At 37.5% G+C, this 21621-nt stretch overlaps 1 protein-coding gene across 1 annotated transcript; it reads right to left on the reverse strand.

Moving 5' to 3' along the window:
- Positions 1–6635: 6635 nt before the first annotated feature.
- On the reverse strand, positions 6636–21028 carry LOC111335595 (protein C-mannosyl-transferase DPY19L3). Its single transcript, XM_022941548.2, has 16 exons — positions 20902–21028; positions 17802–18051; positions 15976–16066; positions 15229–15350; positions 14373–14518; positions 13786–13909; positions 13292–13426; positions 12506–12637; positions 11915–12019; positions 11134–11207; positions 10608–10766; positions 9565–9793; positions 9338–9394; positions 9074–9156; positions 7866–7998; positions 6636–7101 (listed from the first exon to the last, which is right to left on the reverse strand). Exons 1-16 carry the CDS (start codon positions 20907–20909, stop codon positions 6796–6798), a joined length of 2154 nt encoding a protein of 717 aa, XP_022797283.2. The 5' UTR covers positions 20910–21028; the 3' UTR covers positions 6636–6795.
- Between the last annotated feature and the right edge of the window lie 593 nt (positions 21029–21621).

Here is a 21621-nt window from a genome sequence, read left to right on the forward strand (position 1 = left end):
TCTTAACTGTCCTATAAAGGCTATCCTTATTTGGATTCTTTACCAAAATTAATACAGGTTAATTATTTTAATCAAGTCATGTACGTGCCGATTCTGATCGTAACTTAACCAAGGACATTGGATGGCCCTTAACTGTTAACTAAACGCTATCATATTATACTGTAATTAACATTCTTTCTCAAAACAATTTACTGCGCCTGTTTTAGTACTAAGTAAGGGGAAAATTGTTGGTGTTCTACATGTTGTTTAAACTGCGCCGCCAGGTATTTCCACAAGAATGAGTTTTTCACCTTTTCTTAAGATTGGAGCTGCAACTTTCCCTTTTATACTTTGTATTTCGTTTGAAATTAGATAGGCATTGGGTTTTGGTGACACAGGTGAGTGGAATTCAAAGGATAGGCAGGTTACAAAAGGATGTCTTTTGTAACATGCAAAAGGCATGTTACAAAAGACAGTACTTAGCGACAACAACGATAGATATAATATAAAATTCATTTCCAACCCATTTACTAGATTAACGGTCCATAAAAAAATCTACCCACAGGAAGTTCCATGTGTTGTTTAAGACAGTGTTTTGTATCCTGGTTCTAAAATTTTGAAGAAGCATCTTCTAAATTTCTTAACGCACAAGTCAGCCAGTGATCTACTAACCATACATTTCATTTTAGGTGTGTTAATCTGTGTTCTCTAACATCAGTCCATTGAGAATGGAAGACAGTCCAGAGAAGGAGCCAGATGTCTATTCCATTTACACTGCACCTTAGTTGGCTGTATGACAACTGATATTCGCAACGCGTCTCAAACGAGGCTGGTCACCCTTTTTGTTTTGAATAATCTCTCTATATTTTGAAATTGGACCACAGGTAGCCATTTACCAAACTTTCTAATCTCTGATTTTCATGAAACCGGAATTGCGCAATATCAAGCCCAATCTTGAGTGTCGCCATTTTCTTGGAATAAGTTTTATACTATAGATGCTCTAGGTTTGGCCTTGATTACGTTTGATGTGCTTGAATACACCGGCGACTGCATCAAAATGATATTAATAAACTGTTTAGTCGTTTGTCTCACGATGTAATCACATGGAGATCGATGTAGATCGCGATGTTTCGACTGCTTACTGCTAGTCTTCACTTAGGCGATGGTGTCGACGTCTCACGCATTACCATTTGTATCACAGCGATCTAATGTGATTGGTGCATTTTGAACCCCATATGTTCCGCTGAGTTCTGGTTTTCCGAGGGGTCTGACCCCAAGTTTTTATGAGCAACCTGCTTGCTCTCCCAGTGCGTTTGGGCGGACTTGGTATCGCAAACCCCGTAGAATTGGCATCTCAAGAGTATGAAATCTCAGTAACTGTTACTGGACCACTGACTCAGCGTATCATACATCAAGATCACCACACCCCAGATGAAGCAGATAATAATGCTGCAAAGTCCCAGGCAATAGCTAAGAAACGTGAGGCCCTGAAAGAATCTGAAGTGAGGGTAAAGAACATGTTAACACCGAACTCGCTCAAAGTGAAAGAACAAGCATCAGAAAGAGGTGCCTCCAGTTGGCTCACTGTCATCCCGTTAAAAGACCAAGGATACGATCTCGATAACGGAGAATTTAGAGATGCCCTTAAGCTGAGATATAATTGGGAATTCTCTGACATCCCAAACCGGTGCGTCTGTGGTGGCATCTTTGACGTGGACCATGCGATGACCTGCAGAAATTTCGGATTTGTGATACAACGCCACAATGAGATCAGAGACCTGGAGGCGGCACTTCGTAGCACCGTATGTAAAGATGTGGAAATCGAGCCCCCCCCCCCCCCCCCACCTGCAGCAGATTACGGGAGAAGTTTTGAACAATGGGGCCAATACTTCCCAAGATGCTCGTCTTGATATTCTAGCCAGCGGTTTTTGGGAGCGACAGAAGTCTGCATACTTTGATGTCCGGGTATTCCACCCTTATGCTGACTCCTATCGCGAGAAGACATCTGAGCAAGTCTTTAAACAGCACAAAAATGAGAAGAAACGAAAGTACGCCAGTAGAGTATTGGAAATAGAGCAAGGATCCTTTACGCCCCTGATCTTTAGTACCACCGGAGGGATGGGCACTGAATGCAAAATTTATTATAAACGCTTAGCTGAACTCCTATCCATTAAGAAATGTGAAACATACTCTAACACTATGTCCTGGATTAGAGCCAAAATCTCTTTTGCGCTCTTACGATGTGCCCTCTTATGCTTAAGAGGTACAAGAAAGAAGAGAAGAACATTTGAGACATTCGATACAGATTTTTGAAATGACAATACTATGGCAAATATAGGCTAGACATTTTCAAAATTTGTTTTTACAGTTTTTTAGAGTAAGAGTGTCATTTCCCTTCTCATATATTTTTTAATGTAACTTACTTTTAAGGGTAATTTCGATGCACGTTTTTTTAAATTCTTTTAAAACGAACTAGTAGTTGCTTTCGCGATTTTTATATGTAGGTCGTTTTTTTTTATCAAAGTTAGTTTGGGTCTGATACGAGTCTGATCATAGACAACCGAATTTAACAGATGTGTTCCGTTCGTATCAATTAATTTGGAAATGTACGAGAGGAAAAACCATTACCCACACGAAGTTATTGTAATGCTTTAAGTTTTGAAATAAAGTTATTATTTTTTTATTATTATGTCAAATCATTCAAAACAAAGGACTGATACAATTGTGCAAATAAAGCACACGACATAAAAGAATATATAGACAATTTTTTTCCAAAGAAAACTTAAGACACATGTAAAAAGCACCAAAGAAAAGCCAATTCACTTATCTTACTCATAATATTCTAGTACGTTCATTTTCTCCTAGCTTTGAGTTTTTTTTGTTCAAACTGAGTGAGGCCAAAAGCAGAAAAAACCGGTTTTCAAGTGTAAACTTCATCAAATGAAAAACGCCCCCTTCCAACTTCCTGCTTAAGGCCCTGTTTACAAGCAAGGAGGGTAACCCTTGTGCTAGGGTTACCCTAGCAGGCGGGTCAAAGATAGCCCAGGTTTACAAGCAAAATTTCACAACTTACCTATGTTTGGTAACTACACGCATTGTTATCAATGTTCAAAGGGTCTGGAAACAAGTAAAAATTTGTCCCGGGTAGGTGAGTTATCCCCAGCAGAGCGTTTACAAGGCAGCTAGGATTACCCTGGCACTAGGGTAACCCTAGCGCTCAGCTAAGGTTACCCTAGTGCTAGGGTAACTCTAGTTGCCTTGTAAACACGTCGATGAAAAAAGAAGAAATGTGGGAGCGTTAGGGTAACCCTCCTGCCAGGGTAACCCTAATTCAATTTTAATTTAATAATAAGTTCTTATATAGCGCATTAAAATTGAACTCTTTGCGCTTTACAATTACAATTAACAAAATTTCAATAAAAATCCTATACATGCAATTTTCGCTACTCTATCTAAACTAATGAATTATTACGTGTTATACATATATTTGACAACGTACAATATCAAAAAAATCTGGTGGCTTAATGTTTGAAAAGATAAGTTTTCAATAAGCGTTTAAAGGAGTCAACAGATTCGGCGTTTTTTATGCATTCAGGTAGTTGATTCCACAAATACGGTGCAAGAATGCTCTTTGCCCATACGTTTTAGTTCGAATTGTTGGGACCTCAAGTAGATTCATGTTTGATGAACGGAGGTTTCGTGCTGGAATATATCGACTAAGAAGTTCAACAAGATAGGTTGGAGCCATGTCATTTAGTGCTTTGTATGTTATCAACAGTATCTTGAATTGAATTCGTTTTGTGACCGGGAACCAATGAAGTTTCATAAGTATAGGTGTTATACTGTCTCTTGATTTAGCACCGACTAACAAGCGGGCAGCTGTGTTTTGGATCCGTTGGAATTTTTTCGATGTCACAAATCGGTAGACCGTACAATAGGCTATTACAGTAATCAAGTCTCGATGAGATGAAGGCGTGTATCAATCTTTCATTTTGCTGCGTCGAGAGGTATTTACGAACGCGACCAATATTTCTGATTGCTTGAGACGACGATTTACAGATGGAATTTATATGCGAGCGTAAGTTCGTCACAGAATCAAGCATGACACCTAGGTCTCGGACAGTATTAGATAAATTAATGAATTCATCTCCAACATTGATATTGCAGAAAGGAGGATTTTTTGAGAAGCGTGAGAGGAAATGAATGATTTATGTTTTTGAAGGGTTGCACTGCAATCTGTTTTTCTTGCCCACTCCATGATTGCATTAACACATGATTTCAATCTTTCCATGCCCAGCATTCTGTCAGAGGAGTTTATCTTTATGTAAAGTTGGGAATCATCAGCATATATCATACAGTTTAGGCTATGTTCAGCAACAATGTCTTCTGTAGGCGAGGTATACATTAGAAAGGGTAGTGGACCAAGTACTGATCCCTGGGGTACGCCGTAGGAGATATGTCGAGGCTTAGAGATGGAGTGTTTGATCTTCACTGACTGAACACGATGTTCTAGGTATGATTTGAACCATTTTAGTGCAATACCTCCAAATCCGAAACGTTTCTCCATTCTTTCAAGTAATATGTTGTGCTAGGGTAACCCTAGCACTAGGGTTACCCTACCTGCTTGTAAACAGGGCCTAAAGAAGCAAATCAATTACTGAAATGGAATCGAATTTCATAACAAAAACTGGATGCTGTGACTAAGAGTTAAGAGTGAACTTACAGACGTCATCATTGACTTGTGGAATCAACCATTAAAATTAAAAGGAAATTGTTTCAGTTTATTGGGTTGGTAACTCATATTGACGCTGTCTGATTCGAATTCGCGCTATTTCGACTGTCTATCAAGATGGTGTTAAGTAAACATTCTTCCGAAATACAATAACTACATCTCTTCCACCCTTCTGCAAGAGATTGCGAAAGACTACATTGGACAGTTATTTTCTCACTGAAACGTTTATTGACCCATATTTTTCTCAGATTCGAATAGAAGCCTTGTGACTAAACAGATGGATGGTACTAATTCCAACAGGAGTAGTGAAAGTCTTGTTTCGACTCACAAACCTCTGTGGCAACTTAAGATGACCGCCTATGCGATCATCTTTGGTATTTCCCTTTTGGGAAATACCAAAGATGATTGGGAAATACCCTGGTCGTTGTAGTTAATACGAGTCTGAGAGACAACAACACTGTTCAGAAAAGAACAAAGGCTGCCAGCAATTCTTTTTTGGTAAACATGGCCGTCGCGGACTTAGTTGTAGCTGTTTTTAGCATACCGGTTGAACTGCTTACAGCAGTGACTGGACCTAAATGGTTAGTCTCTGGAATATCTGGCCTAATTCTCTGTAAAAGATACGATTTTTGCTGGTTTGAGGCTGTAAATCTTTCATCAGGCAGCTTATCAGCCATGGCAGTGGACCGTTTCCTTCTCGTGTTTCACCCTCACAAGAAAATCATCACTCAGCGCGCTGCAAAGATGATCATTATTTCAATGTGGCTGCCTACAATTGTCTTTACTTCGCCTCTCTTCAAAGTTTATCAAATCCAAATTGAAAACATTACAAAAATCTGCTACCCAGAATTCAACAGTCTCCCGTCCGCTGAAGTGTATGTCATTTTTAATTATGTAGCTTTTGTAGTCACACCCTTAGTAGTAATGGCAATTGTGTACACTGTGATGGGCGTGAAACTTTGTTTTAAAGAACCTTCCGTGAGCCAAGCGACACAATCAAGTGGACGGGATGAAAAGATAAACAGAAGGGCGACTATCATGTTATGTGTGATTGTTTTAACGTTCGCAGTATATTGGTCTCCTTCTGGGTCGCCACCATTTATTGCTATACTACCAACTGCGCCTCAGTCACGGTTACCGTCTAAATTTTGTCACAAAGTTATTGGGACTCAGTAACTCCGCGTTAAATCCGTGTATTTACTTCTCTTGTAGTGAAAGTTTCCGTCAGGGCGTCAAAAATCTTTGGCAGAGATGTTACAGCTCGATGCCTTGCACAGGGTCTAGGGTGTCACCTGCTATAATGTAATAGGAATGATTCCTGAACGACCGTAAACGTTGAACGCGTTTCGACTTATTTTTGGCAAAACAAAGACCAAATTTACCACATGACTGGTATACGTATTAGCTTTGCCACTGATTGTTTATGATGATAACAGCGGATAAATTTCTCAACCAATCCAAAGGCAAAGTAAAACAAAACCAAAGCAATCACTGATTGCTCACCTCATCCAATTGAAAGTGCTCAAGAGACAAAAGTATTCTGGTTTCTGGAACATGATATCGATCTTGCCACTAGAGTCCAGTTGCTCCACCGTTACCCTATGTTTATGGTAAGTTGGTGACGACAAAGTTTAACTTACCTCTCTGCCTAGCAAGGATTGGCTGGTCTCAGCTTATTCCTAATTTCATTAATGTCTGCTTGCGTTAACACTAGAAAACATTTAATCGGATTTCGTCCCTCAGCACTTGTCACGGAAATGTGAACGAGTATGACGCAGGGGCTTGGTTCTTGTTACCTTCAACAATACCTCCAATCGTTGCCCTAATCTTTGTAACTTCCAATGAACTAAGTTGATTGAGATGCTTTGAGCTCGAAAAAACTTTTAAAAATATCAATATCTACTGCATTCATGCCACTGATTAATGACCCTTTTTTTTAAGATTTTATTTAATCATTACCTAGCCAATTTAAACCATCCATAACATTTGTACCCATTGTCTTGTCTCAAATAAAAAACCCTTCACTGTCATATTGTAACGAGTTAACGAGGTTTTACTTGCACCCGACGAAAAGACGTTCATATTCATAAAAGTTTGTACAGGTAAAAAGTACGATTTTCAAAAACTTTCTTAAAATACGCACTAAAATTCCTGACATCTGTTTTAATAGCTTTACAGAAACGGGGAACATTTGTAAGCTGCAATCCTTCCTCTGATTGGCCGCCTTCGATCATGTGACCATTATCCAAGTCGAGTAGGTCGACAAGCCTGCAACCTCGATCTTGCTGTGAGAGACAGATACTGTTTTCTAATATGATGTAGTCTGTGCCGTGTTGCCGAAGAATTTTGTAGACCTCGTCGGGCGGTCTTCGTGCGTAAATTTGATAGACCTAGAATAAATATAGCACAAGGTATAATTGTCAGTGTTTGCAAATAATAACAGATTAGGCGAGCGGAACTTTGAGGCTCAACTTGTGAACACAGAAAAGAATCTCAAGCAAAGCGACAGTTTGTTTTAATGGTGAGCAGGTGTTGAATTATCTCATTTTGTCCGATCGGTCAAACCAGGAGTTTTCAAACTTTCAGAGCTGATACGAATGACATCGACCTTATCGTTGATAACCATCTGTTTTCCAAGCCAAAACCAATTTCACTTTTAAAACGCATTCCGAAGTAATATCTTAAAAGTACAAGCAAGGTAATCACAACGACCAATCAAAACAAAGGAAATTATCACAAGGAGCCAATCAGAATTCGACGTGGAAAAAGGCCAAGTACCCAAAACGCGGGAAACCGCGAGTAGCACAATCGCGATTGATACTGTTGAGTCTGATTTGTTGAGAGGTGGCGCAAGTTTTTTTTTTTTTTTGTCCAATCACAGAGCAAAGTAAAGTAAATTTTCCTTACAGCATCACCCTTGGATCAAATGTAAAGGACATGAGAGTGAAGGACATGATCACGAGTTTAAATGGCTCCTGATTGTCATACAAATTGTCTTTGTTATTACCACAGGAAATATAAAGAGAACCGAATGCAGAATAAGAGTACTAATGCTAGGGTGTAAAGTGTTTTTGTAGACGTTCAGAAGGTGCATCCTCAGTCCACCCCAGATTAAGTGCTGGATCAGCTTCTAGGTTTCGCAGCAAGAGGTTACCTGCTTAGTTCTTTCTCTAAGGAACTTATTCTCGTAGTGTGGATGGTTTGTAATGTGTCGGTCCGTACAGAGCTTTACTCCGGCCAGTAACTGCATACTTCCCGTGAACGAAGCATCTGGAGGAGTGTTCTCACTAGAGACAAGTAATAGCAGAATCAAAATCTCGCAAGATCATTCCCATTAGATCAATCCGATCAGTTGAGGGAAGTGAGCGCTACACTGCGACGCTGCACTTGCTTAATCTGTCATTTCTCTATCCTCTTCACTAGGACTTCTTGAGAAATTGTTTGTAATACTGAGTAAAAGTACTTGTCGTTCAGACATCCGACCGCTACATAAGAATTGTGTAGTGTTCTCGGAGTCTGGTCTCTTACATGTTTGCTTTCAAGGTAAGCCATACTGTTCGACCTAGCTTGCCTTTAATCATGGTTAATACAACGTTAATTTCCACTAACCGATTGATTAGCCTATTCCAAGCGTCCCGTCAGTAAAAGTGAACGCGATAATAAATAAAGCGCACTAGGGGCGGCAGAGCAAAGAATCAAGAATGGATTTGGTTACGGTCCCGTAATGTTCATTACCCAACCCGACCCAACCCAACATGAACCAGACTTCTCTCGTTTCCAAGCTCTAGTCGCGCCGTTTACTACTGCGCTCCGTGTTATTAGGGACTTTAAGCAAACCACGACGGCTACGGCAACGAGAACGTGGAAAAACAATAGATCTAATTGGCTGAACAATAGCCCAGCACGTGCGTTTTCAAACTTTGTACATTTCTTAGCCGTCCTTTGCAAAACAACAACGTGAAATCACCAAAATTTGCGTCGTCTTTGAAGCTAAACCGCGGCGGCAAGTTATTTTAATTTACATTTGGAACTCACCGCTACTTTTATGCGTTATGTTGAGTTTGAGGTCTGGCGCCCTATGAGACGGTAAACACATCCAGCCATTTTCGAAATTCTAACTAAAAGTAGAAACTCATTTTTTTGATCGACGTCTTCCGTGGCGTTGCCGTCCTGACTGCTTAAAGTCCCCATTGACTGAACGCCGGGTACAGTAAATAGCATAATCGTACGCTACGTTGTGAGTGTGATCTCAACCTACTAACGGCAAAACAAGGGAGGAGTGGGAAGAGGGTATTACCATGTGGTCACAAGCGGCGACGTTATGGACGAGTTTCGATGGAGTTGGTGGGTCAATGAACTTACTTTATCCATTTCATTAAATCTACAGTGTCCGGGTCGTAGAATTCTCTCAGTTCTTCGAGTTCTTTCAGAGCCTTGGGGAGACGCTGAATAAAAATAGCAGCAGGCATAAAAAATTAACTAATTAGATCTAGAGTCAAAAGATATTGTTGTGAAACCACAATAATAATAATAATAATAATAGTAATAATAAAAAAAAAAAAATAATAATAATAATAATAAAAGCATCAGCAAATGCCAATCTCAGCAATAAAGTGCCATACTTACATTGTATAGCAAAAGGGCAAGAAGCATCACAGGAACACCATGACCAGTGACCTTTCCCTGGGAAGTGAGATAAAAATACAGTGACTGCAAAGAACATCATCGTACTTAACAATGATAACGCTTGTTCGTCACAATGATGTTGATGTTAATGTTAATATAAGCAATCACTAAAGCCAAGATTATTTCGTATCAACTCAATCTCCGAAGCATCGAGTAAAGATACTTACGTATATTTGCTTGATTCCTATTTTGTTAAGAGCCGCTTTCCAGAAGGCTTGGTTGCAAAATATTCCGGCAGCAAATAGACACATATGCGGTACCCAGAGATACTTAAAGCGAACAGTAGTGATAGCTAGTGCACCGAAGAAAACGCTCTGAATGGCTTGATATACTATCTCAGGATGAGAGTTGAGGTAAAGACAGTTGGTTTCTTCTGCAGTATCGTCGGTTTTAGACCTGAAAAGATTGGTTTGTGGAACCATTGTGTTAACACTCTAATCAGGCAAATAAGAGCATTTGCGCAACATTGAAATATATAAGCCAGATTTCCTCGTTTGCATTATGTGGATATCTTCTACCTCCTCAGCTAGCCTTGTTCCTTTTTGGTTAATGCACAAAAAATCTTAAGTCTTCATTAAGAAATTAACCGCATAACTGACAGGAATTTGCATATGATGCACGATCCTCGCAGTAGAAAGCGCTATTTAAGCAATAGCGAAAAATCAGACCTGAAAATTATATGAAACTTCAAATATATAAACTTCAAAACTTCAAAATATATATATATATATATATATATATATTTGATAATATATATATATATATATTTGAAACTTCAAATATATAATATATATAATATATATAATATATAATATATATAATATATTATATATATAATATATATTCAAATATATGAACTTCATATATTTCATTGTATCTCATTTATCACTTTCACGGGTTTATTACGAATCAACTTAACGACTTCCTTCCAGTTGGCTTGTTAGCTCAATTGGTAGAGCGCTGCACTAGTATCGCAGAGGTCAGTGGTTCGAATCCCGTACAGGCTTGATTTTTTTCAGGTCTGATTTTTCGCTATTGCTTAAATAGCGCTATCTACTGCGAGGATCGTGCATCATACCGCAGTACAAAATATATGAACTTCATATATTTCATTGTATCTGACAGGAATTTGGTAAGTAATCTAAGTTTCTAAAGGAAATAATGTGATAAGAGGTTAACATTTAAGGATCATAAAGGCACAGCATCTTACCTCCAATTCACGAGTACAGTATACGCCATCAGAAACAGTACAGCTACCAAAGATAAGACATAACAAGGGAAAACAACACCGGAGGTAAGTCTTGAGTACACAGCCAAAGGAGAGAACTGAAATGCTTTTTCACAAAGATACAACAGCGAATCAAAATCCCTGGAAAGAGATCACAAGAAACTCATCAGACAACGTCTTGAAGGAGTGGCTTCACCTTTGATCGCTTTAATTTTCATGAAATTTGAGAGTCGGGACAGTTGGTAAGAGTTAGATGAGCAAAAAGTAAGTTAGAGGAAGGGGTAGGTAGTGTGGTCAAAAGACATAAATAGCCTAATGTTATTTGGCCCTGAGCTTTCTTCGAAATTACAACCAAACTGAGAAGAAAACAAATTGACAACAAGAAGAGCTAGAAACAAACAGTTCAAAACTTCCACGGGATAAAGAATACGTGCTCTTGAAAAAGGGAAGACAACTACTTATTTTTGGTTAGTTTATCCGGAAAAACTTTGAATCAGTAGTAACGTACCTTCCAATACCGTAACCAAACTTTGACTTTAGGAACTTAAAGATGTGCTCATCAGACTCTATTCTGAATATAACCTGCAAGAAGAGAAATTTTTGACTGAGTACATAGGCTCGATGGGGCTCGATTACCAACCACTGTTCGGGAACCGAAGCCCACGCCCCTCCCAGGAACGAGAAAGACCGGACCCGAGAGAGCAGCCTACTGAGTACACTGCTACAACAACAAAAGCAGACGCCATGTTCAACAGTTCAAAGATATAACATGTGACTAAGTGGGACCAAGCGCGGGCAAAGCAAGTCACTTAATAACCCTTTCATTCCCAAGATCTAATTAGTAATTCTCCTTACTGTCTGCTATACTATTTTTGAGATGTGAGTTTGGGGAATTTGGTATTGGATCATTTAATGGTCCCCTACCAGATATTCTTCTGTATTCTTATCTCTCGTCTCCTTGGTTTTGCATTGATATTGTAAAGAGAAATTCTGTCTTGATCACTCATGTGAGTTAAAGGGTTTTAAGATGTATAGGGAATAGTTCTCTAAGGAAACTGTGGTGCTGCGTAGGTGGGGGCATTACAAGAAAATTTGGTTTTATCAACTAAGTTGATCATGTTAATTGGTCACTGTAAAGAATTTCATTTGGAAATGTCAGCTTTTGAAACTCATTCTTGGATTGCTTTCAACACCCATTTAAACACTATGTTTTTACTGTTCCAACAAGTGCCCATGCTTTTACTAGCTGCTTACAGGCCTTAAACACTAGCAAGACAATCAGAACCAACCTTGGAAACAAAGCTTATGGCTCCAGCTAACAGTAAGGTAGCGATGATGTTGATGATAAGCTTGAACACTTTGTAGAAGAAATTATCATTTGAACTGTATTCACTCTGAAAAAATAATTGTTTTACGAAGTGAAAAAACCGTGCAATCAGGGGCTGTGCACCTTTTGTAAGAAGGAATCGATTCTTCTGCTGTTACTTTTCAAATCAGTCAGACAGGCAATGTGTTGCTAATCACTCAGTGGAGGCAAACTTTGAGCACCCAGGTATATATCTTTTTTCAATTCCCATTATTCTAGTTTTGTTGTTGTTTTTTAAGTTTGGTTATGTAAATTGTTTCTGGGTTACCGTCTCATGCATTTTTTTCCATTCTTTGTCTGCACCTCATTTAAAAAATTAAAGTTCTCTAGTATACATAATTCTGTACGAGGCAATTTTAGGCTGTAATCTTAGACAGTAATTGTAAAATTAAAAATTAAAACCTACAACAAACATTTGCAAATGAGAATGACGTGGTAAAACAAATGTCCTAACCTTTTTAGTAACCTAAGAAATGTAAAATTTGACTCATTTAGAAAATACCATACAACTCACATGGAAAGTCATGATGATGACAGAAGCAATAGCAAAGCTCAGCGCAAGAGAACAAAGAATCATGTCATTAACAAACTGCAATATGCACACTCCAAGCAGAGAACCAATCACCATCAGGTACATAGTACGAGCCTGAAAAGAAAAAGAAAAACTTGATATGACATTTGGTATAATTATAACATTCCTTGGTTTATAACATCAAAGGAAACCCCAAGGGTAACTGAAGTGGTATCCAATACAGTAATGAGTTCTACTCTTCATGAGTGTCTTTGTTACTTTTGACTTTTGTTTAAAAAAGAGCTTAACATTGAATACAAGCAATGAATTTTGAATATATGAAAATCATATATATGTGTACTGCAGTTTCATGAAATGTATGAAAACGATCCTTGCAGTAATAAACCCTACTTATGTAGAAGTGGAAATAAGGCCTGAAAATAATTCAGGCCCATACAGGATTTGAACCCATGACCTCTTCTCATGAAAGTGGGTTGGTTGGCCAAAGAAAAGAGGAGGAATGATATAGGAAGAATTGATTGGTGATGCCTGCATTCACACCAGGAAAAGCCTTAATGCTAGGTAAAAGGCCTTGGTTACACAGGCACATTTCTTTACAAATTGCTGTCCTAACCCAAACCTTTTTTGATTTATACCTCTATTCGGTTTCCTTTTTGAAAAACAAAAAATGGGGATTATAACAAAAATAATTGATTTTTTTGAGAACTCTGAACCAATTTAATTACCATGCTTTCACATCAGAGGGTGGAAGGGAACAGCATTCCTAACCTTATGTTTGGGGATGAAGCCAAGTGAATAGGTACCAAAGAATGCCATGGACTCCAAAAGAAGAATAAACTGTGCAAACTGCCACACTAATGCAAAGAAAAATGTCGAAATTGCTATGCCAACCAAACACACTACCTAGGAAGAAAAATTGAAACAATTAAAAATAGACATGAATAAATAATTGCCAAGTCAAAAATCCTTGCATTAAACATACCTATAAGCACTTGTCTGGGCATGAAAACTCCCAAATCAAAGTTAAAATAAGAATTCCCAGGGTAACAAGTACTAAGTGAGGTTATGACCCAAATTGTCCTCTTCTTGCAAGAACACCTCTGTACAAATAACAAGGACAGACTTTACTTGTTCCCTGATCAGATGTTCCATATTCTACCCCTTTCCCTCCCCAGAAGGGGATATAACTGTCCGGTAAGGAATTACAAACAAAAACTAAAACATCAATTTTTCAGAACTTAATTTAAAGAGCTGCAAAATACCTGGGCAAGTGAAGACACGTTCCTCCTAAAGTATACAGTGATAAAAGCAAGCTGTGCAAAAATGAACGGAAATCCAAAACTTTCACGCAGTGGAATTGTAAACCAGAGTCGTGTGGTTTCCTCCCTGAAAAACAGTAGAAGATATTAAGGAATAAAGGCTGATAGTTTCTAAAGAAACTGTTTGGGGCTGCGTTGGTGGGGGTAACGAAATAGTTTGAATATATCAACAAAGTTGAAATGGTAAATTGGCCACCGTTATGATTATAAAAGCTGACGTTTCGAGCGTTAGCCCTTCGTCAGAGCCCTTCGTCGCTCCGACGAAGGGCTAACCCTCGAAACGTCAGCTTTTATAATCGTAACGGTGGCCAATTTACCATTTCAACTTTGTTGATATATTCAAATTAGAAGATGTTAAGGTTTAGTCTTACTACCAGAAAGTAAACTCACTAGTAGTAAAATTGATGGTTTGAAGTGTTTAAGGTGAGGTCAAGATAAATGGCAATGGTGTTTCCTTTTAAGAACAAATACACGAAGAAAAAATCTCTAAGCCTTGAACATAGAGTTTTTCAATTATGATTAAAACTCACTTGTTAAAAATATAGAAACTTGCAGACAGCAGACCAGCGAGCCAAGAGCCACTCAAAACCCACGATGATACAAACAATGACACCATGTACATCCCATGTAAGCCAAAGATAGTATCAATATAAAAGTACACATATTCCACAGATCCCTTCAAATGAGGACAAACAGAAAATTCATACAAAATAATCAGGGAATAATGAATAATTAGACAAATAATTGAACTGATACGAATAATCATAATAGTTAGTTATAATGATTATAACACACACACCAAATTATTACTACATGAGCCTGGTACATGGCCTATAGCTCACTTAAAATGTTCTCTGCAGCTTCCTTAGTAGAAAACCAGATCAGGAAACCTTAAGATCTAAGGTTCAAATTCTCTTGAAAAATCAATTCTTATTCTAATCAAGAAAATTTCTGGCACTATCATTAGAGTATCTGATTGATCAATAATTACCAGTCACAAGAGATACTTCTAATAGTAATTTAACATCCCTGTATAATATTTTAAATAATTTCAATTAAAATTCAAGGTCACTGAAAATTATTATTTTAAGACTGCTATTTTAACTCTGCTAGCAATTTATTACAAATGCTGCAACCTGATTGGCTATGCTACTCACCTGAACAATTCTGTACTAGATGGTTGGTAAAATAAGTAGCTTGTCTTGCTATTTAGTTTTATCTATTTAGTTTTTTTCTTTTTTATGTTTTTTTTTTTCAGTTTTATTTTCTAGCAGATTTACACTATAACAGTCAGATTACTTGCTCTCAATTTTAAGCATGATAATTAAGAAAAATACTATGATTACAATTATTATCATTTTCTCTTTAACACAGTAGAACACGTACCTGTATTGGTAAAATTCTGTACAGAGCTGCTAATATAACTTCTTGATAAATATTAAATCTCTCTAGTATATTAATTGTCCTCAGATGCTCTGTCCTATTGTCATGTATAACATCATGAATACCTACAAAATTAGAGTAGACAAGTAGCAAACAAGAATTAATGTTTGATCATCTTTCTCACAATATTCTGTCTCTATAAATTGCTGCTTATGAAGTTTTAGTGGCTACACTTACGCACTTCTAGTCTATGTCAAGTAATGGGGTAAGATCATGAACTAAATTCAATGTAATTAATTTTACCTCCATTATAACTAGCCTAAATAAGCAAATAATACAAAAATGTTATGATTTGTATGGTTTGCAATTTGTCAAAGTCATACTGCACAATACCTTAAAATTATTGTTTCCAAATAACATCTCTGCCCTTAATTTCAGACCTCTCTGATTATCTTTTAGAGTTAATTAAATACTTTTTCCCCTTTGGCTAATGACAGAGTCACTTTCAAATGCATTCAAAATTTGGGAGAACAGCCTTCCTCTTTTTCATTTTTCTAGGAATTTCAAATATGGCTGTCTATTAACAGGGTAAAATTTCTAAACACTTTCTTGGATTAGTCTCAAAGCACTCTCTACTGCAAGGATCGTGCATCATACATATCTAATACCGCAGTTCAAAATATATGAACTTCATATATTCATTGTATCCAAAGCATTAGTATATCAAACTGTTGACAGTTTTTGGCTTACCTTGAAATAACGATGGTGCTAAAACTATTTGCTTGTAATATGAAAAATATAATCCAGACTCTGTCCTAAAGGAGATTTCCCTCTCTAGTTGCTGTATTCAAAGTAAACCAGGAATATAATTATGGTTTAGTGAAGAGTTTAACCACAAATATCTGCTGGGTGCAGTTGTTACATTATAATGTGGATCAAGCTAGCCTTCACCCTTTAATCTCTAAGACTGACTTCAGTCAAACCCATATTAAGCAGTCACCTGGGGCTCAACACTAACTTTTCAGCTTACTAACCAAGTGGCTTAAGTGACATCTTAGACTTTATGATAATTTCAGTTTGTTTACTGCCACACTGGCCAGTAGAAATAAAAAACCACTGGTCAAAACTGAATTTCTACTAGTCTGTAGCTAGTTGGCTACTGTTAGTGTCAAGCCTTGGTCACCCAAGGGTAACTGGCAGAAATACAGGTTCCATAGAAACAATAAATCACTTTTATGCCTCAATTAACCACTTAAAGTACAGAATCTTGCTAAAAAAATACTACTCACTTTGATTTTAGGAGAGAAACATGGATTAAAAATTACTTGAAAGATTATTCTTAGATTCATTATTATTTTCCCTTTAGAAATCAGTGCACTGTAAAGCCAACAGGTGATGAGAAACCGGTGACTGAAATATCAAAAAGGGGATCCTTGAAAAATGAAAGATACTTCTTTTACAAAAATTGGCCTCTGACTCTTTACACCCTTACATCAGTATGAATATTCTCCATAATGTTGTCTATACATTTCCTAAGGTGCTGACAAGGAGAATTTGTTTAACAATCAGGAGCATCTTAAGTAACTGATCATTTCCTTTATTCTCATGACCTTAATGTGTGATTCAGGGGTGATATTGTAAGGAGAAATTAGATGCTGGTCACTTGTAAAGGTCAAAGGGTTTAAAGCAGACTTTTGGTAAACATCTATTCCTAAAGGCTGGTCAGGATAAAAAAGTGCTCAGCTTGAAAAATCCTATTCAAAGGATATATGAGCAAAATTAACAGTGCTTGAAATCATGTATCCAACAAATAGCAATTTATCTGGTGGTAGCATTACCCTGTCTTCAAGCAGGTGGGTTCATAAGTCAGTCAGCTACTAGCTGGGGTACGTTATTTACTTTAAATCCTTATTCTTCATATTTTGTTGCTAGGTTGCATATATATTGCTGGGGTATGTAGTCCAAGCTAAACAATATATACCGAATAAATTATACTGATTTTTTTTTTCACTCAGATTAATGCCAAAATATTTCATTAGAAGAGCTCATACATGTGGCACTATCTCAGAAATCTTGAGATTTTAAATCCTCTACCACTCTGAGATAGGAAATCAACTATTTAAAATCAAATAATCTTAAATTTAAGAAAAAAATTTAGGAAAATAGATATTTCAGTGTCGATAACTTAATGATAAGGTCAAAGGAAACAAAATATATTTAGCGATTAAGAAAATTTGAACCGAATTGTAAAAGAATCAATATCCAATTCTTTTTCCAAAATGTTATTCAGTGACAACATTTCTCGCGGAAGTGGTCAAAAGTCGAAGGATTAAGAACGAATTCAAATTTCCCAGTCGAGTTAATTATGAACATAAAATGACTCTCAGTCAAATTCACTCATCGAGGGGATAAAACGAGCTAAATTTTAAAAATCGATGTGAGGCAACCTAATTAATTTCAAATGTAATGCAAACATGAGAAAAAAATAGTCAATGAGGTGTGACAGACTGTTACATCGAAGTTACACACATTCAGCACTAAAAATTCGCTCATTTATGTTAAATCCGACCACTTACGCCGATGTTGGAGAACCACATATCATTCTCATGAAGTTCCCGAACATACAAAGCATATTTGACTCCAACAATCAAGGCAACAGTCGCTCCAATGATAAAATTAGCGTAAGTGAACCAAGAAACTTGATCCAGTTTCCTTTCACATTTCTGCTGGCCTTCCCTCGCACGCTCGTTCGCATGAGATCCCGAAGGCCGATTCTTGTCTTTTCCGGAACCTGCCTTCCTCCTTCGCAATTCTGACATAGCGTACCTAAAGCAGACATTAGAAGCGTCAAAAAACGCCGTCAAAAAGGTAGCCCTAAGTCAAAGACCTCTCCTTAAGCCTTCAAGAGACATTTGCATTCAGTTGTAAACAAGATTGAATATTAGCGCATGCGTGTCTTCCTTCTATAATTTCGCGCCACGTCGAAGGGCGATTGACTTTCATTAAATAAAAGCAGTTTCCCAACCTTTCGCATTTCTCTTTTACCTTTGCGATGGAGAACTGTGAGTGTTTCGTCTAATCTGGGATTAGACGGCTTAGTTAAACATGAACTGTGGTGAACAATTGGCTAGACATTACAACGGGAATCGACTAAACGCGTGCGCCTTGTAATAATAAACTACAAGCTCTTTGGACTGGGGATTTTAAGTTTAGGCAACAGGGCTAATGCACAGATACATACTGATGCTAAGCCGCAAGAATTATTTCGATCACAGCTTCCAAAGACTTTCTCCTAGCTCAGGCAAAGTAATCTGCACGCGATTAGAAATCAGTTCTGCTTAACTGAAGACCTCGTGTCGAAAACAACCCCATACCGTGCGAAACAAAATTAATGTATCACGAAATTTGTAAAACAATAAAGTAATTAAAAAGCGTTCTCGAAGTTTTTCATTGAGCTATTTTCGTTCATTTCCTAGTATATTTTAAAACCCAAAGTAACTGTCTATTGTATTTTGAAAGAAATAATTTTTTATTTTTCATCAGTCCAGACCACTGAGCACAGTCTTGAAATATAAGGCGTTGTCATTGAACGGGTTATTTTTACTCGAACAAAGAAGTACAAAGGCGCACAGTTGGAATACCAGCTGTAAGACTATATTGACGTCTTCCTTTGCATTAAACAACGGTATTGTTGGGCAGAGTCAATATCTTACGACGAATATCCAATTCACTGAATTTAGAGAGATTTTGAAATATTACACATTCTTATCTTTTTGTTCGTATTCCAGTTTTGCATAAAAAAGAGCACTGAATGTTTTATCTTGGGATCAAAATCAATAGCGAATGACTCGACTCTTTTGTTGTGTCCTAAGTCTGAAACAACCAGAAGAAAATCCGGAAGGACAAAACAAGCGATTATGATAAGGGCAAAGTTATTCTATTCGCTAATAAATTAAAACTGAGAAACTTGCACAGGAATTTGTTTTTCACTTTGATTGCATGCTGTCTTCCAGTCTGTGACACATAAAACAAAACTCGAATCAAAGGAACATTAGCCGAGAAAAGGACCGAGATGAGCCCAAGTTACGATTGACGCGTTCCTTTTTCGTTTTCTCCAACAAGAAAAGCAGCAGTAGTTGCCGGGCGGCAAGCTCATACTTTACAACAGGTTTTATAAGCTGAATGCCGCGACATTTTATATGTGCTTCCGCGATGATAATTAACAATTATTCCACGAGGGCGCGTTGGATATGAGATGATAGATAGCCAACGAGGCGCGTAGCGCCGAGTTGGCTGTAATCATCTCATATCCAACAAGCGCAAGTGGAATAATTGTTTTATTAAAAACGCCCCCAAGATATTAGACAAAGCTTACCAAATCTTAAATATTTTAGCTCCCTTGTAATTTTAAGCTGAAGTGTATGATATGCTTACCATATTTGTTGATTATGGTATATTGGCTCATATACCATGATGGCTAAGCCAATAAAAAGTCTTGAATTGCATTATCCAATGATCCAGTTTTTAATAATAATAATTATGTGGAACTTACTGGTAGTAGAAATGTAGAGAGTGCACTTGTTCGAATAGAAAGGTTTTTAGAAACTTTTGATAAACGCTCGTGACGTCCTTAAAACTGAAGTCTAAAGAAATCAGTTCACTGGTAAATGAATAAGTGCACAATGATAAGAAAAGGCCTACAAAGTAAGCATTGTATGGCACGTGCAATGTTGTCGCAGTCTCGTCAGTCGCGAAAGGCTCCAAATGGGAAAAAGATCGCGCGCGCGGTTCGGTTATGCGTGTGAACTTTAGCTGAACCGTGCGACTTTATTTCGAGAAAAAGCAAATTGCTTCCTTTTAATTATTCTCTGTGGTATTTCATGGTACTGCACCGCGTGAAATTCGGCTCACACCCATTTCATGGTGTGAGTTCTCTGCTTGTTTGACAGATTTCATCGACCTTCGTAACACTGCATGTAGTTCAATATCTCTGCATGGTGTCTGGCCCGCAGGTGCTGCAACTGAAAATATTTCTACCGGAACAGAATGTCAACTGCCTGCGTCTGAAAGACACTTTTTAAACAAAATGTAGTTTATTTATAGAAGTGCTCTTAAACTCGCGTGTTCAACGGACAAACTAAACACTCGAATGCAAACAAGCTGTAAAGTAATCGGCTTGTCAAAGAGCTCGAAACTGATCGCATTTAGCATTATAATATCTCGTTTAGCTAAATGAAAAATTAAACATTTAAACTGATTAAGACGTGGACAATTTTCACCAAAATAGTAAGAGACTGTTCGTGAATTACCTTTTACTTTTCGAGCGAAGAATAAAATAGAAATACGGTAACTAGATTTTAACCCTGTGCTAATAAATATCATCTGTTCACTCATCTAGACTGACTGACACTGCATACTAAAGAAATGCATTTCATTTAAAGTAAAATAAGGAATCTCTCGGAAACACCACTTTATGGCAATTGCTATCCCAAGAAAAACTGTCTGAAAGTCAAATGATAGTAAAGTGTTAATATTACACTCTACACTACTCACAGGTATGAAAAAGTTCAGTCGGTAATATATATTTACGCAAATAGCAGAATACAAACGCTTGTACCTGCAAAGCTGAAATCAAATAATGATAACATATCCATGTTTTTCAGTTTCATAGCTTACCTAATCATAAGCCATGTTTAGTTTGGATGTGAGTAATCAGAGGCAACGTTTCGCAAATAACCTTCACATATGGGTCAAATGATATCTTGTGACATGGTGCGCGGAGTACTATCAACAAAAAAAACCAAGTTTTTGTACATTTGCGGGAAATTTATTGGCCCGTGTAGACAATGTACGGTATTTGACACCTGTTTGTAAACAGTACAAGAACTTAGCCAAAAAGCAGGCGACTGACGCATTAATTATTCCGGAGTTTTCGAGTGATTAGCGCTCGATGCGAACTGCCTCGATCCATCTTCCGTAAAAGGCTAGGCAAGAGCCGAAGGAAGAAGAGACCACGAAAAATTTTATACGAGAGTTAAGCAGCCTTGGAGGACGAATTACGAGTTAACTTGCATACGTTTTTATTTCTATGTCATTTAACGGTGTTTTTTTTTTAAGCGGGGTGTTATTTACTTTATGTACTTCACCTCATTACACTTTCTCCCTTAGTTTATGATCGTGGATCGTAAGATTAAAATCAGAGTGATCCCAGAAGCCAATCAGAACAAAGAGGGAAATCGGAAGGGGGCACTATTGAAAAAACTGATAAATTGGACGAACAAGGATACCCAATGTCACGGAAACTTTCATGTCATAGCATGGCAAATTTAATTTCTTTCTTTAAATGGTAACATGCTTGCATTGGGCCTTGTAAAACGTTTTGCCTTGCCTTGCCAA

This window comes from Stylophora pistillata, chromosome 8 (assembly GCF_964205215.1).
Source record: "Stylophora pistillata chromosome 8, jaStyPist1.2, whole genome shotgun sequence".
NCBI lineage: Eukaryota > Metazoa > Cnidaria > Anthozoa > Scleractinia > Pocilloporidae > Stylophora > Stylophora pistillata.